This window comes from Nerophis ophidion, linkage group LG27 (genome assembly GCF_033978795.1).
Source record: "Nerophis ophidion isolate RoL-2023_Sa linkage group LG27, RoL_Noph_v1.0, whole genome shotgun sequence".
In the NCBI taxonomy this organism is placed as follows: domain Eukaryota; kingdom Metazoa; phylum Chordata; class Actinopteri; order Syngnathiformes; family Syngnathidae; genus Nerophis; species Nerophis ophidion.
In genome coordinates, this window is record NC_084637.1 from 1,497,067 (window position 1) to 1,511,521 (window position 14,455).

Here is a 14,455-nt window from a genome sequence, read left to right on the forward strand (position 1 = left end):
ATATGACTGGAATATTGTTGCATTTTTTGGAAAGTCCCAACTTTTCAACTTCACTCAAGGTTGTGTGTAACTTATTAATGATGTTATACTTTTTAACTATTGATAGATTTAAAAAAACAAAAAAACGAGTAAAATTGTTATTAAAATATAAAATCTCTGCGTTGCCTACAAGATATTAAAACGTCAACAATTGCGCGCTGATTATTAGGACTGACGCACAAATGTAAATCATGATTAGAATGAAAAGATGTGAAAAAAGGGAATAAAAAGCATATTGTTATTGGCTGGCGGTGAAGTCCAAACAGGAGGGAGCGGAGGTGTGGAGGTTTTGTTTGGGGGCGGCCCCAGCACGCAGCGACAGGGCGGGAAAAGTTTCGCGGGTCCAGTCCGGAAGTTGTGCTGGAAAGATTCTCACTGCCGCCAACTCTTCACGCGTCCTCGGAGCCTCTTTTTCATTATTTTTTTTTAAGTTGTTTTTTTTGTTTTTTGTTTTTTGGAACATTGCTGGAATTGTTGGCGGTCGCGCTGAAGTTGGACTTGAAGGCTGCAGGTGGGAGAGACGCTGCACACCTGGTGAGTCCTGCTCTACACCTGCTTGGGGGAAATACATTCAATGCAAAACAAACAAAAAAAAGATGTTTCAATTCAGAATGGTGCTTTTACACAATGCAGTTAATTATAAGTACTGTAGTTTTTTAAAGCAACAAATGAAAGATGTTTCCATAACTTGTGTTACCCTCATTGTGATATTTGAATCTGCAAAATAATTAATGACTGAAGCTTCATCATTCAATTGAAGTTATTTATTTATCAATGCGATTAATTAAAAAAAAAGAATGCATGCAGCAAATGTGCAAGATGGCGTTTAAAATGTGTTTTATTTGTAAGACACAGTCTGAGTGTGCAGGTAGATCACATTGTTTGTCTTTCTCAGGACATCCTGTCCGACAAGTGTAATGTTCTGCTTGAAAAATATTCTTTAGCGCTAAGAAGAAGGAGCAAACAAATGATTTGGAGCTGATGGGAGGATTAATGACCTTCTGGGAAAATTGAGCGCGTTATTGACACACATTTGATCTGGCATAGATTGGACATCAAAGGAAACAATAAAAATATCACTTTGATCACTTCCTTCCATCAATCAATCCATCAATGTTTATTTATATAGCCCTAAGTCACAAGTGTCTCAAAGGGCTGCACAAGCCACAACCACATCCTTGCTTCAGATCCCACATAGGGGCAAGGAAAAACTCCCACCCTTGTAGAGTGTCAATGTGAATGACAACGAGAAACCTTGGAGAGGACTGCAGATGTGGGTGACCTGTGGATCTAAAATAATAGTGTGAGAGTCCAGTCCATAGTGGATCTAACATAATAGCGAGAGAATCCAGTCCATAGTGGATCTAACATAATAGTGTGAGTCCAGTCCATAGTGGATCTAACATAATAGTGAGAGAGTCCAGTCCATAGTGGATCTAACATAATAGTGTGAGAGTCCAGTCCATAGTGGATCTAACATAATAGTGTGAGAGTCCAGTCCATAGTGGATCTAACATAATAGTGTGAGAGTCCAGTCCATAGTGGATCTAACATAATAGTGAGAGTCCAGTCCATAGTGGATCTAACATAATAGTGTGAGAGTCCAGTCCATAGTGGATCTAACATAATAGTGAGAGTCCAGTCCATAGTGGATCTAACATAATAGTGTGAGAGTCCAGTCCATAGTGGATCTAACATAATAGTGTGAGAGTCCAGTCCATAGTGGATCTAACATAATAGTGAGAGTCCAGTCCATAGTGGATCTAACATAATAGTGTGAGAGTCCAGTCCATAGTGGATCTAACATAATAGTGTGAGAGTCCAGTCCATAGTGGATCTAACATAATAGTGTGAGAGTCCAGTCCATAGTGGATCTAACATAATAGTGTGAGAGTCCAGTCCATAGTGGATCTAACATAATAGTGAGAGTCCAGTCCATAGTGGATCTAACATAATAGTGTGAGAGTCCAGTCCATAGTGGATCTAACATAATAGTGAGAGTCCAGTCCATAGTGGATCTAACATAATAGTGTGAGAGTCCAGTCCATAGTGGATCTAACATAATAGTGAGAGTCCAGTCCATAGTGGATCTAACATAATAGTGTGAGAGTCCAGTCCATAGTGGATCTAACATAATAGTGTGAGAGTCCAGTCCATAGTGGATCTAACATAATAGTGTGAGAGTCCAGTCCATAGTGGATCTAACATAATAGTGTGAGAGTCCAGTCCATAGTGGATCTAACATAATAGTGTGAGAGTCCAGTCCATAGTGGATCTAACATAATAGTGTGAGAGTCCAGTCCATAGTGGATCTAACATAACAGTAAAAGTCCAGTCCATAGTGGATCTAACATAATAGTGAGAGTCCAGTCCATAGTGGATCTAACATAATAGTGAGAGTCCAGTCCATAGTGGATCTAACATAATAGTGAGAGTCCAGTCCATAGTGGATCTAACATAATAGTGAGAGTCCAGTCCATAGTGGATCTAACATAATAGTGTGAGAGTCCAGTCCATGGTGGATCTAACATAATAGTTAGAGTCCAGTCCATAGTGGGTCCAGCAGGAGACCATCTAGAGTGGAGACAGGTCAGCAGCGCAGAGACGTCCCCAACTAATGCACAGATGAGTGGTCCACCCTGGGTCCCCACTTTGGACATTTAGATCCTCATTTGTGGTCTGCCCCCCCTTTTTCCAAGAAGGAGAGGGGGGCAGGAAAGAGAGACAGCAGATCAACTGGTCAAATAGGGGGGTCTATTTAAAGGCTAGAGTATACAAATGAGTTTTAAGATGGGACTTAAATGCTTCTACTGAGGTAGCATCTCTAACTGTTACTGCTAGAACATTCCAGAGTACTGGAGCCCCAATAGAAAATGCTCTTTAGCCCGCAGACTTTTTTGGGTTTTTTCTGGGTTAAAGTCACACCTGCCCAACTTCACTTAAAGATAAGTAATATAAATATGTAGACATTTTAGCAAAAAAAGTCTCACTATTAGAGATGAAAATGTCAACTCCCCCCAGACCCGAGTGAGCAGAATCAGGCCCAACAGCACTTCTGATCATGTTTGATTTCTGCAATAAATCCGGACGTCAGCGCCCGCCTCTATTTGCACGCCCGCTATGTGTGCAATAAACAACAGCCTCCGGTCTATTTTAGACCGGGCTTCTTTTACGGGACCACTATTATTCAAAAGAGAATAGGTGGCGTGCACGACCATAAATTCTAGCAAGTGGCCCTTTTGAAGTGGTGAAGTGGCGAGGAACTGACGCGGGTTTTACTCTGCGGCGCCGTGACCTTTTGGGCTGAGACGCAGTCGTTTGTTAGGATGACAAGAGGGCTGCTCGTAATTCAACCTTGAAATTATTCAGCCAAACTGTACTTTATTTTCCCCAGCCCGACCCCATCTGACTAGTTATTGCATCCTCAATTGGCTGCTGAGGCGCATGGATGGATGGCCGCTGTGGAGAATAAAAGTAGCTTGTTCCCGTCTGCCGTCAGTCCTGGCGGAGGCCGCTTACGTCGACGCTCCTCAGACTGCCTGACTGATTTGTACGGAAACGGTTGTCGCCATAACCGATGGCTTGTGTGGTGTTCCGGGCTGGGGGACCCATTTTCATTTTTTATGAAAAGAAAAAGGATACAATTAATTAATTTTTCAAACTGAGGCTCATTTTCTGTGAAGAACATATATCAGAATACTTATTTAATGACCACACACCATACCCCCCCCCTACACATTTTTATTACATAGAAGATGTCCGCGTCCACTGGACCCGGGGCTAGTAGAAGTGTGGAAGTTGATGTTCTGTGTACCACACACACACACACACACACACACGCACAGCCAGCCAGCCAGCCTAGACAGGAGGAGGACAGAGTGTAGGCACACAGAACATCAGAGTGTCAAATGTGCGAGAAAATGAGAGCAGACAGTGTTGACAAACAATGTTGCAACCTTGTGTGGGAAGCGCAGGTGCAGAAACACCAAAGAAGAATCCCTGTGGGATGCAGAAACTGGCAGAGAAATTTTCCGTGCAACGTTCATATTGTTGTTACTCAGCCAGCGTTTGTGGGTCTGATGGACCCCTTGCATTTTGTGGCTTTTAATGCCTCGCAATCAAACACTTTTATGTTCAAATACTGAACAGATGTTAATTGGGATAAGGTAAACATCTGCTCAGTATTTGAACATAAAAGTGAGGCATTCAAGGGGAACATCATCAGCAGACCTATGTAAGCGTCAATATATGATGTTGCAGAAAAAAGACCATATATTTTTTTACCGATTTCTGAGCTCTAAATTGGTGAATTTTGGCAAAACGTGACGTCACCTAGGTAGTCAATCGGCCATTTTGTCAAACACGTTATGCACATCGAGTCAAATCAGCTCTGTTATTTTCCATTTTTTCGACTGTTTTCCGTACCTTGGAGACGTCATGCCTCGTCGGTGTGTTGTCGGAGGGTGTAACAACACGATCAGGGACGGATTCAAGTTGATTTACATAGCATGTGCATCGATTAGCACGGCATGCTAATCGATGCTAACATGCTATTTACCGGCGATGCTAAAGCAGACATGGCGCAGAGATGTATGGATAACCTGCAGATGCATTTGCAACGATAAAGTCAACGAAATCACAAAGACGAGTTTTGTTGATGTTGTTGACTTATGTGCTAATCAGACATATTTAGTCGCGGCATGACTGCCAGCTAATCGATGCTAACATGCCATTTCAGCTAGCTCTATGTACATTTGAAACTATATTTACATCCAGCGTTTCCCTACACCCACATTTAATGCCAAACAAACACTTACCAATCGACGGATTTAAGTTGATCCTGTGTCACAAGATGCGAAACTTCCGATCGTTTGTCTGCACATTTTACCTGGGATGCTAAGGCAAACATGGTCTAATAGCGTCAATAGCTATTCGCTCAATAGCTTCAGTTTCTTCTTCAATTTTGTTTTCGCTATCTGCCTCCATACTCCAACCATCCGTTTCAATACATGCGTAATCTGTTGAATCGCTTAAGCCGCTGAGATCCGAGTCTGAATCCGAGCTAATGTCGCTATACCTTGCTGTGATAACCGCCACGCTGTTTGTATTGGCATCGCTATGTGACGTCACAGGAAAATGGACAGTGTCTTCGCAGATAACGAAAATCAGCCACTTTAAAGCCTTTTTTAGGGATATTCCAGGACGGGTACAATTTTGAAAAAAAATTCAAAAAATAAAATAAGCCACTGGGAACTGATTTTTATTGGTTTTAACCCTTTTGAAATTGTGATAATGTTCCCCTTTAAAAGCCACAAAATGCAAGGGGTCCATCAGAGCCACAAATGCTGGCTGAGTAACAACAATATGAACATTACACAAGGGTTCAAAGCAGACCTAGCCCTAGTCATTGCACAGACATAAGGACTTTAGAGAGATGAGAATGGGGATTTCTTAGTTTTCCTTTGTTGATTTAATGATTTTTTTATTTGTCAGTTTTCATACCATATTTTATACTTTTTATTAAATAGAAATGCTTCGGTAATTGCATTGTATTAACTAAAGTGGCAATAAAGCTTTTATACGTTATTCGTTGTGGCTTGTGCAGCCCTTTGAGACACTTGTGATTTAGGGCTATATAAGTAAACGATAGATTGAAATACATCAAATAAATACTTAGGTGCAGTTATTTAGTCACTGCGTTATATTCCATGTTAATACAGCCATCCTTTTAAATAGCAACTTACTTTGTGCTACAGGCTGTGAGCTAGACAGTTATGTCACTGTTGACGTTTCACGCTGCTTTGACAAAATGATGAACTTGAGAATAACATTACAACTCGTTTTTCATAGAAATGACCCTTTGGTCTCACAGAAGCAGCTCCTTACTGGCAACCTAAACTTGGGAACGGTGGGTGGAACTCTTCACAAAATACTCATGTCCGATTTTGCCACGGACTGTTTTTGTAACACGCTTCGGTTGGTGTACATTGTTGTTGTTTTCAGACCCCAAAATATGATAAATTCCAATAATCCATCATGGACAAGTATCTGTCGCTGTTCTTAAATAAAAACAAATCTTATATAAAAAGGCTCCTAAAGACCTGACCTTTTAAAATAGTGTAAACCAAAATGTATCAAGTAGTGAAGTACAAGCTTCATCAACTCTGGTTTTCTCCAGTTCAGTTTCAGTTGATTTGGAACATGCATATGACACAATGTAACGCATCACATATTTCCAGTAGTTTCATTCCAGCACGTCTGAAAAGGAGTAGGACGAAGCTGAGTTTATTTAATCCTACCCCTTGTTCTCTGTAACAGAACAGTGAATACATAATAAATATGTTTTTTCTTACTAAGTTGTTTCAATGGACAGTGTTTGTCATAAAGCATCTCGAAAGTATTAAGCATCATCTACATCATTTTCTTCGTAGAGATTGTCCCAACTCTGTTTTCTCAGATCATTTTTGAGAGCTGTCGTACTTTGTTTGGTACATATTCTTCAAAAAGTCTTTGTGTCATCCATGTTCTTCTTGTGGTTTCCGTCGTAGATGATGCAAACTGGAATAGGATCACAGATGTCAGATATTAGCTGGCCTCTTGTGGTATTGTTATCAAAATCATTAGTAAACAAATGATCAATAAGTGTGTCCTGATATTCTGCTTTGCCTTGTGATTTTAGGATTTAAACTCAGGCTATACTTTGTGTCCATAAAGTCATCTTTGGGCTTTTGTTTGTTAAGGTTTAAGAGGTCAATGTTGAAGTCTCCACATACGAAAGTTATTTTTTGACTAATTTCAATAAAAGTTGCCTTAATCCAGTTCTCAAACGTATATCAATGATTGACTTAGGTGATCTATATATACAACTGATCAGTACCTTTTAGCTTTTTTCACAACATATTTCAATGGTTATACATTCAAAGATGTTATCAATAGCTAGTGACATATTTTTTACTACGTTGAACTTTAGGTTCTTCATCACGTACACAGCTACCGTTCTTGTTGATATCATTTCTTTGCTTAATAAAAAAAAAGGTCTGCTAATTGAATGCAAAACATCTTTTATTAATGGTGCAATGCATCATTGGACAATTCTTGCCATTATTTTAGAATGTAGTCATACTTAAGGCGCAATACTTTTGTAACAAATGTACCAATGAGTACGTTGATTACAAATTGCCTATGTGAGCTACGTTTTTCAAACCTTTATTTGGTTAGCGCAGTCTTACCGGATTCTGAAGCCTGAAGTGTTCTGCCGTTCTTAATGGCGCTTGTTTTATGATCATGTCTGTCTGTCTATCGGTGGTGTATAGATTTTCCTGGCTAGAATTAGCCTTGAAGTTTTTTTGCTCTGTCTTTTTAATATTGTTTAGTGTGGGAGAGGACAGTTGATTGTTTCAGACACAAATCCGGTCCGGCAATCTCAATGTTTACTCTAGAAGAACGTTCCTTCTCCTCATTACAGCATTTCAGTCAAATTTATGCCAATTTCCGTAATATTCCATGCTTAAAACGTTTAACTGTTCAGATGCACCTTCTGGCGGATGACAAGAAAGGTGAATCTGATGACGAGGATACCTACCTGGACGGTGTTCCTGATCTGTTTCCAGACCCTGGTGGAGAAAATAATGTTAACTCTGAGTGTAAACATAACTTGGCCCTAGGGAAACTAACTATTAACTGAAAATCGCTAGAAGAAGTTATTAGGGATACAAAGATTTTGGGGAAGTTATGTGATAAACAGGAGGGAAATGTTAGAATATTTATATCACACAACTCTTATGCTTAAAAGCCGTTGCTATAGTTATTATCAATTGTGCTGAGGTTGTACTTTTTCTATCTGTGCAAAGGGACAGCTTGCAATCCAAAATTGCGAGTCGTCTCGCATCAATGTTTGGGTCCAGATCATTGAGTACCGTGACGCAGACAAAGCAGAGACAGGGCGATATCATGAGTGTCAGCACATTTCCATTTCTGAAAAATCATACATTGTGTCCAACTGGGGCTGCTGAAATTACCCCCCTTCCTTCAGGAGCGGCCTCAGTGATGTAACCAGGGACCTCCCAAATAAATAGAGGAGCATGTGGGACTGGACCTTAGAGCGTGGTGGGAGATTGTAACTGAGTGTGCAGCCCCAAACGTCTCCCCTCATTGAGCCATATTGAACTCTGTTTCTGCATAACTCCTTGCTTCTTGTCTGTTTAATAGATGTCATCAATCTTTGAACCTGAAAGTAAATTCCAGATGTTCATCTGCGGTGTCTCATTGTCATCCTAATCGACTCATCGAGTTTTTTCTTGCCCTGATCTGGGATCTGAGCCGAGGGTGTTGTTGTGGCTTGTGCAGCCCTTTGAGACACTCGTGATTTAGGGCTATAATAAGTAAACTTTGATTGATTGATTGATAATGATGCAATATGTAAATACAGCTAGCCTGAATAGCATGTTAGCATGGATTAGCTTGGAGTTATGCTCTGACCAAATATGCCTGAAAAGTACTCCAGCAAATCAACAAAGCTCACCTTTGTGCATTCACACACGGCAAAAAATGTTTGCTGGACAGAAAGAGACAAAGGAGGAGTGGCATAAAAGAAAGTTGCACATGTAAACAAACTACGATGAGTTCAAGGATCGCTGAAATTAGTAGGACAAATACTTTCATCAGTGAAGAATGTTGAATATAAACAGTGGGATTTGTGACGATTAGGGAGGTTTGTGTCATGTTTGTCCTCCTACAGAAAATATATTGAAACCAAAAATATGTTTTTTTCTTCATCTTTTTCCATTTTCATACATCTCTGAAAGAGGTCCAGGAAGCACCTAAAGAGCCGTGGGTTGCTGAATGCAAGAATGGAGAAACATTTGAATGCAGAAAAAAGGACAAATAGACTTCTCCTGTATTCGTGTCTTTCAGACGCTCGAACATGGAGGAGATTAGAGAAGCTGAGAAGAAAGACAAAATGGATAGTAGCAGTTTTGGAGAGCTCCGAAAGAAGCCGCTAGAAACAAGAGGTAAGTGCAAACGTTGAATGTTGCAGGTGAGGCGCTCCGGTGGTGAAATAATGCAACGTGCATATCAAAGATAAAGCGCCATCACAGAGCTAGGAATCCAAAGGAGGCTGCGAGCTGAAAGTGCATGACTGATGCTTACGTTGAGAGAGTAAATGTGAAGGAATAGAAAAGGAGGCGAGACAAGACAGGTGAGTAAGGTAAGTACTGGTGTGTGCGCCAGTCATGACTTAAAGATTGCTGGCCTGGTGAAAGCGCTCCACAACAAAGAAAGACGGGAACACAGGGAATGTTGGCTTTACCAAGACACACTCCTCAGGAAAGCGTCAAGGCCTTATTTACACTGATTTGTTGGCCCTCAAGGGACACAGGTGGGATACTTGGTGCCAGTCGAAACGCTCCAAAGTGCTTCAAATCGGATCTTTTCCCATCAGATTTGGGTGACATCAGAAGGTAATCCAAATCCAAATGGAATCTGATCTTTTCAAAGGTGGCTGAGGTGGGAAGGTAAATCCGACCTAAACAGGACTTTGTCTACATCTTTGGGCAAGCTACGCCATTTTTCTGCAAAGGAAAAGACGCGACTCGTCAGTGAATAAGTCATCATGATATCTGGTTTTCGGTATGCAGAGTATTTTTTTGCCGGTCAAATTGTCAGTGCATTACTAGTCAATAGTGCGCAAATAATAGGGTGTATGTAATAAATAATAAAGTATATATATATATATTTATATATATATATAAGTATGTATGTATGTATACATTTATATATATTTTAATCAAAATATAAACACAACACCTGTTTTTGCTCCCATTTTTCACGAGTTGAACTCAAAGTTCTAATACTTGACTACATGTACATTAAACCTATTCCTCTTAAGTATTGTTCACAAATCTGTTTGAATTTGTGTTAGTCAGCAGTTCTGCATGATTATTGCACAGGTGTGTCTTAGGCTGTCCACTGTAAAAGGCCACTCTGATACGTAAAGGTACACTGGACGAGTCACCACCTCATCGCAGGGCTGTTGTCAGAGCTAAATCTCCAGTTGCTTTAAAAGTGTTTTTTAAATTGTTTTGGGTTTCTTTTGCGAGCAAAAAGCAAATACCGACACAGCACAAAAGAACAGAGGGTCATCAACCTGAACCACCATCTTGCACACGGTGTGATAATGTTTAAAATGGTGCAAATTGAGAGTGTATATGAGTCGGGGTCTCATTGAAGCTGGCGCCGCGAGTGATGTGGTCTCTGACTTTGACTCCATGACGTTCATGTTGAGATGTGAGGAGCCCGCTCTGCGACATGGCAGCTCGGGCTTGATGAAAGGCCGCTTTAATGAGGCTAAACAGAGAGGCGCTCCCCTCCCGGCACAACAGTGGCCGTCCCGTGTTCAGGTGACTGACGTGTGGACCACCATTGCTTGAGCGCTTTTGAAGTGGAAATCCAGCCCCTGGTTCTGTGACCATCCCTGATGAAGAAAGGACATTTTTACACGACCTTCTTAAATATTTCAACCAGGCCGCTCCTTCCCTCCGGCGTGGTCTTTCTCACATGTGCTTCTGAAAGTCATGTGACACCAATCATTGAGTTTTTGGAGTGAACTGGGCTTGATTTACTTAAATTCAAATGACACGCGGTCATCAGCATGTGCAATCAATGAAATAGCGTGTACTAAGACTGTGTTTGCAATTGGAAAGTGGTGCAGACCTGCTCAGTGGCCTAGTGGTTAGAGTGTCCGCCCTCAGAGCAAAAGGTCGGGTCGTACCAAAGACTAGAAAGTGGTCAATGGGTTATACTCTACGTTCCCTCTGAGGTACGCACCTGTACACTGCTCATGCGTCCTCTGCGCACGGCAAATCTAAGCCGCACACAAAATCGAATAAGAAGATAAGCTCATAACAGTGTGCACGTCTGCCGTCGCTCACATGTGCGACACTGACTGCTCAAGGAGTTTAGCCGTTTACTCACACATATGAACATCTGGAGGGAAAATTGGTTATACTTGTATAGCGCTTTTCTACCTTCGAGGTCCTCATTGTGCTTTGACACTTTCACCCATTCATTCACACACTGATGATGGGAGCTGTCATTCAAGGCCCTAACCGCCACCCATCAGGAGCAAGGGTGAACTGTCTTGCTCAAGGACACAACGGACGTGACAAGGTTGGTAGGACGGGATTGGTGGCACGGCCATTCTCCCAACCACGCCACGCCCATATCTTCAGAGGTGGGAGGGGCCTATCCCCAGGTGCATGTCTTTGGAGGTGGGAGGGGCCTATCCCCAGGTGCATGTCTTTGGAGGTGGGAGGGGCCTATCCCCAGGTGCATGTCTTTGGAGGTGGGAGGGGCCTATCCCCAGGTGCATGTCTTTGGAGGTGGGAGGGGCCTATCCCAGGTGCCTGTCTTTGGAGGTGGGGGGGCCTATCCCCAGGTGCATGTCTTTGGAGGTGGGAGGGGCCTATCCCCACGTGCCTGTCTTTGGAAGTGGGAGGGGCCTATCCCCAGGTGCCTATCTTTGGAGGTGGGAGGGGCCTATCTCCAGGTGCCTGTCTTTGGAGGTGGGAGGGGCCTATCTCCAGGTGCATGTCTTTGAGGTGGGAGGGGCCTATCCCCAGGTGCATGCCTTTGGAGGTGGGAGGGGCCTATCTCCAGGTGCATGTCTTTGGAAGTGGGAGGGGCCTAACCCCAGGTGCATGTCTTTGGAGGTGGGAGGGGCCTATCCCCAGGTGCATGTCTTTGGAGGTGGGAGGGGCCTATCCCCAGGTGCATGTCTTTGGAGGTGGGAGGGGCCTATCCCAGGTGCCTGTCTTTGGAGGTGGGGGGCCTATCCCCAGGTGCATGTCTTTGGAGGTGGGAGGGGCCTATCCCCACGTGCCTGTCTTTGGAAGTGGGAGGGGCCTATCCCCAGGTGCCTGTCTTTGGAGGTGGGAGGGGCCTATCTCCAGGTGCCTGTCTTTGGAGGTGGGAGGGGCCTATCTCCAGGTGCATGTCTTTGGAAGTGGGAGGGGCCTATCCCCAGATGCATGACTTTGGAGGTGGGAGGGGCCTATCTCCAGGTGCATGTCTTTGGAAGTGGGAGGGGCCTATCTCCAGGTGCATGTCTTTGGAAGTGGGAGGGGCCTATCCCCAGGAGCATGTCTTTGGAGGTGGGAGGGGCCTATCCCCAGGTGCATGTCTTTGGAGGTGGGAGGGGCCTATCCCCAGGAGCATGTCTTTGGAGGTGGGAGGGGCCTATCCCCACGTGCCTGTCTTTGGAAGTGGGAGGGGCCTATCCCCAGGTGCCTGTCTTTGGAGGTGGGAGGGGCCTATCTCCAGGTGCCTGTCTTTGGAGGTGGGAGGGGCCTATCTCCAGGTGCATGTCTTTGGAAGTGGGAGGGGCCTATCCCCAGATGCATGACTTTGGAGGTGGGAGGGGCCTATCTCCAGGTGCATGTCTTTGGAAGTGGGAGGGGCCTATCTCCAGGTGCATGTCTTTGGAAGTGGGAGGGGCCTATCCCCAGGTGCATGTCTTTGGAGGTGGGAGGGGCCTATCCCCAGGTGCATGTCTGGAGGTGGGAGGAGCCTATCTCCAGGTGCATGTCTTTGGAGGTGGGAGGGGCCTATCCCCAGGTGCATGTCTTTGGAGGTGGGAGGAAGCCGGAGACAACCACACAGTCAAGGGGAGAACATGCAAACTCCACACAGAAAGATCCCGAGCGCAGGATCGAACCCAGGACCTTCGTATTGTGAGGCAGACACATCTCCTCCCCCCAGTATTGTGAGAATCGGCATATATTGTGCACGTTAATGAAGACTCAAAATGAATTACACGCCTTCTTCTGCTCACTTAATAGACACAATCCACTTGGAATACGTTTTGTAAAAAAGCTTTGCATGTGCTAAAAAGTTTGCACCTGTTTTAGTACACACAAAGCTTTTGTAAATCAGGCCCCAAGTATGTATTCTTTTCTATTCACTATGAGCTTCACCATCAGAATCCTTCCTCCTCCTCCTCCCTATCAGCCATGTGTTTTAATTTGAAAGGAGCAAGGTCCTCAGCCAATCAGATAGCAGCTGACAGAGTAATTACTTCTGGCACTTATATGCATTATTGTTGCTCTCGCCGGGCAGCACCTGATAAGTGAGCGTGCTGCCAGACCAGAAGAGGTCCTTGAGGCCCAAACTAATATATGGCGGCTGTTTTTATTGAGGCGGGATGGTACCTAAGTCATGCCCACCTCAAAGCCGCCACGCCGTCTGTTTTATATACGCAGGCCGGGTTATTTATTTGGAACAATTTCCTCTCTAGCGCAAGATGCGGCTAATGCCCAGTTTTTAATACATTATTTACACATGGAAATGTGTGCAGAAGGGAGGAAAATGAATGGAGCGCCGCTCGCTGCTGCGATCTGTTATATCACAGTTTAACAATCTGGATTGCTAATAGAACCATTTATCATGGAGCACTCATTTATTCCAAGGGAGCGGCCCAGGTCTCGGTCCCAGAGGCCTATGGAAATGGGGTGCATGTAATGAAGCTCAAGTGCGAGTCACTTTGTTGAAAAAGTGGAGACGCGGTTCTCTGAGTCAATTAGGATGGACCCAGGTGAACCCCCCCCCCCCCCACCCCCCCACCCCCCTCAACGCCACAGCCCCCCTAATTGAATTGTGTTTGCAGCACGCAGGAAACCTGAAGTGACGGAAAATAAATGTGTAACCTGAGTTCGCTTTTATCCCACCCAGAGCACCGGTGTTTGGACCAGCGCTCTGCAACCCACAGCATGTTTGGAATATTTGCCTCAGACAAAATAACCAAATGCCTCGTGTAGAAATAAGGAGCGATTTTAAATCATGTTTCTTTCATTGTATCTTTAGAGCAGGTAGCATGTAGAGCAGGTACCATGTAGACCAGGTAGCATGTAAACCAGGTAGCATGTAAACCAGGTAGCATGTAAACCAGGTAGCATGTAAACCAGGTAGCATGTAAACCAGGTAGCATGTAGACCAGGTAGCATGTAAACCAGGTAGCATGTAGACCAGGTAGCATGTAAACCAGGTAGCATGTAGAACAGGTAGCATGTAGACCAGGTAGCATGTAGACCAGGTAGCATGTAGACCAGGTAGCATGTAGACCAGGTAGCATGTACACCAGGTAGCATATAAACCAGGTAGCATGTAGACCAGGTAGCATGTAGACCAAGTAGCATGTAGACCAGGTATCATGTAGACCAGGTAGCATGTAGAGCAGGTAGCATGTAAACCAGGTAGCATGTAGAGCAGGTAGCATGTAGAGCAGGTAGCATGTAAACCAGGTAGCATGTAAACCAGATAGCATGTAAACCAGATAGCATGTAGACCAGGTAGCATGTACACCAGGTAGCATGTAAACCAGGTAGCATGTAGTGCAGGTAGCATGTAAACCAGGTAGCAT

The 14,455-nt window shown here is 43.8% G+C and overlaps 1 protein-coding gene across 1 annotated transcript in view; it reads left to right on the plus strand.

Moving 5' to 3' along the window:
* The first annotated feature begins 322 nt into the window (after nt 1-322).
* The window catches only part of LOC133544272 (zinc finger protein GLI2-like), a 38,696-nt gene continuing 24,563 nt past the window's right edge, over nt 323-14,455 (plus strand). Inside the window, 2 exon segments of the mRNA XM_061889442.1 lie at nt 323-573; nt 8,953-9,050. Of these exon segments, the coding sequence (XP_061745426.1) occupies nt 8,963-9,050 (88 nt within the window). The 5' untranslated portion in view covers nt 323-573; nt 8,953-8,962.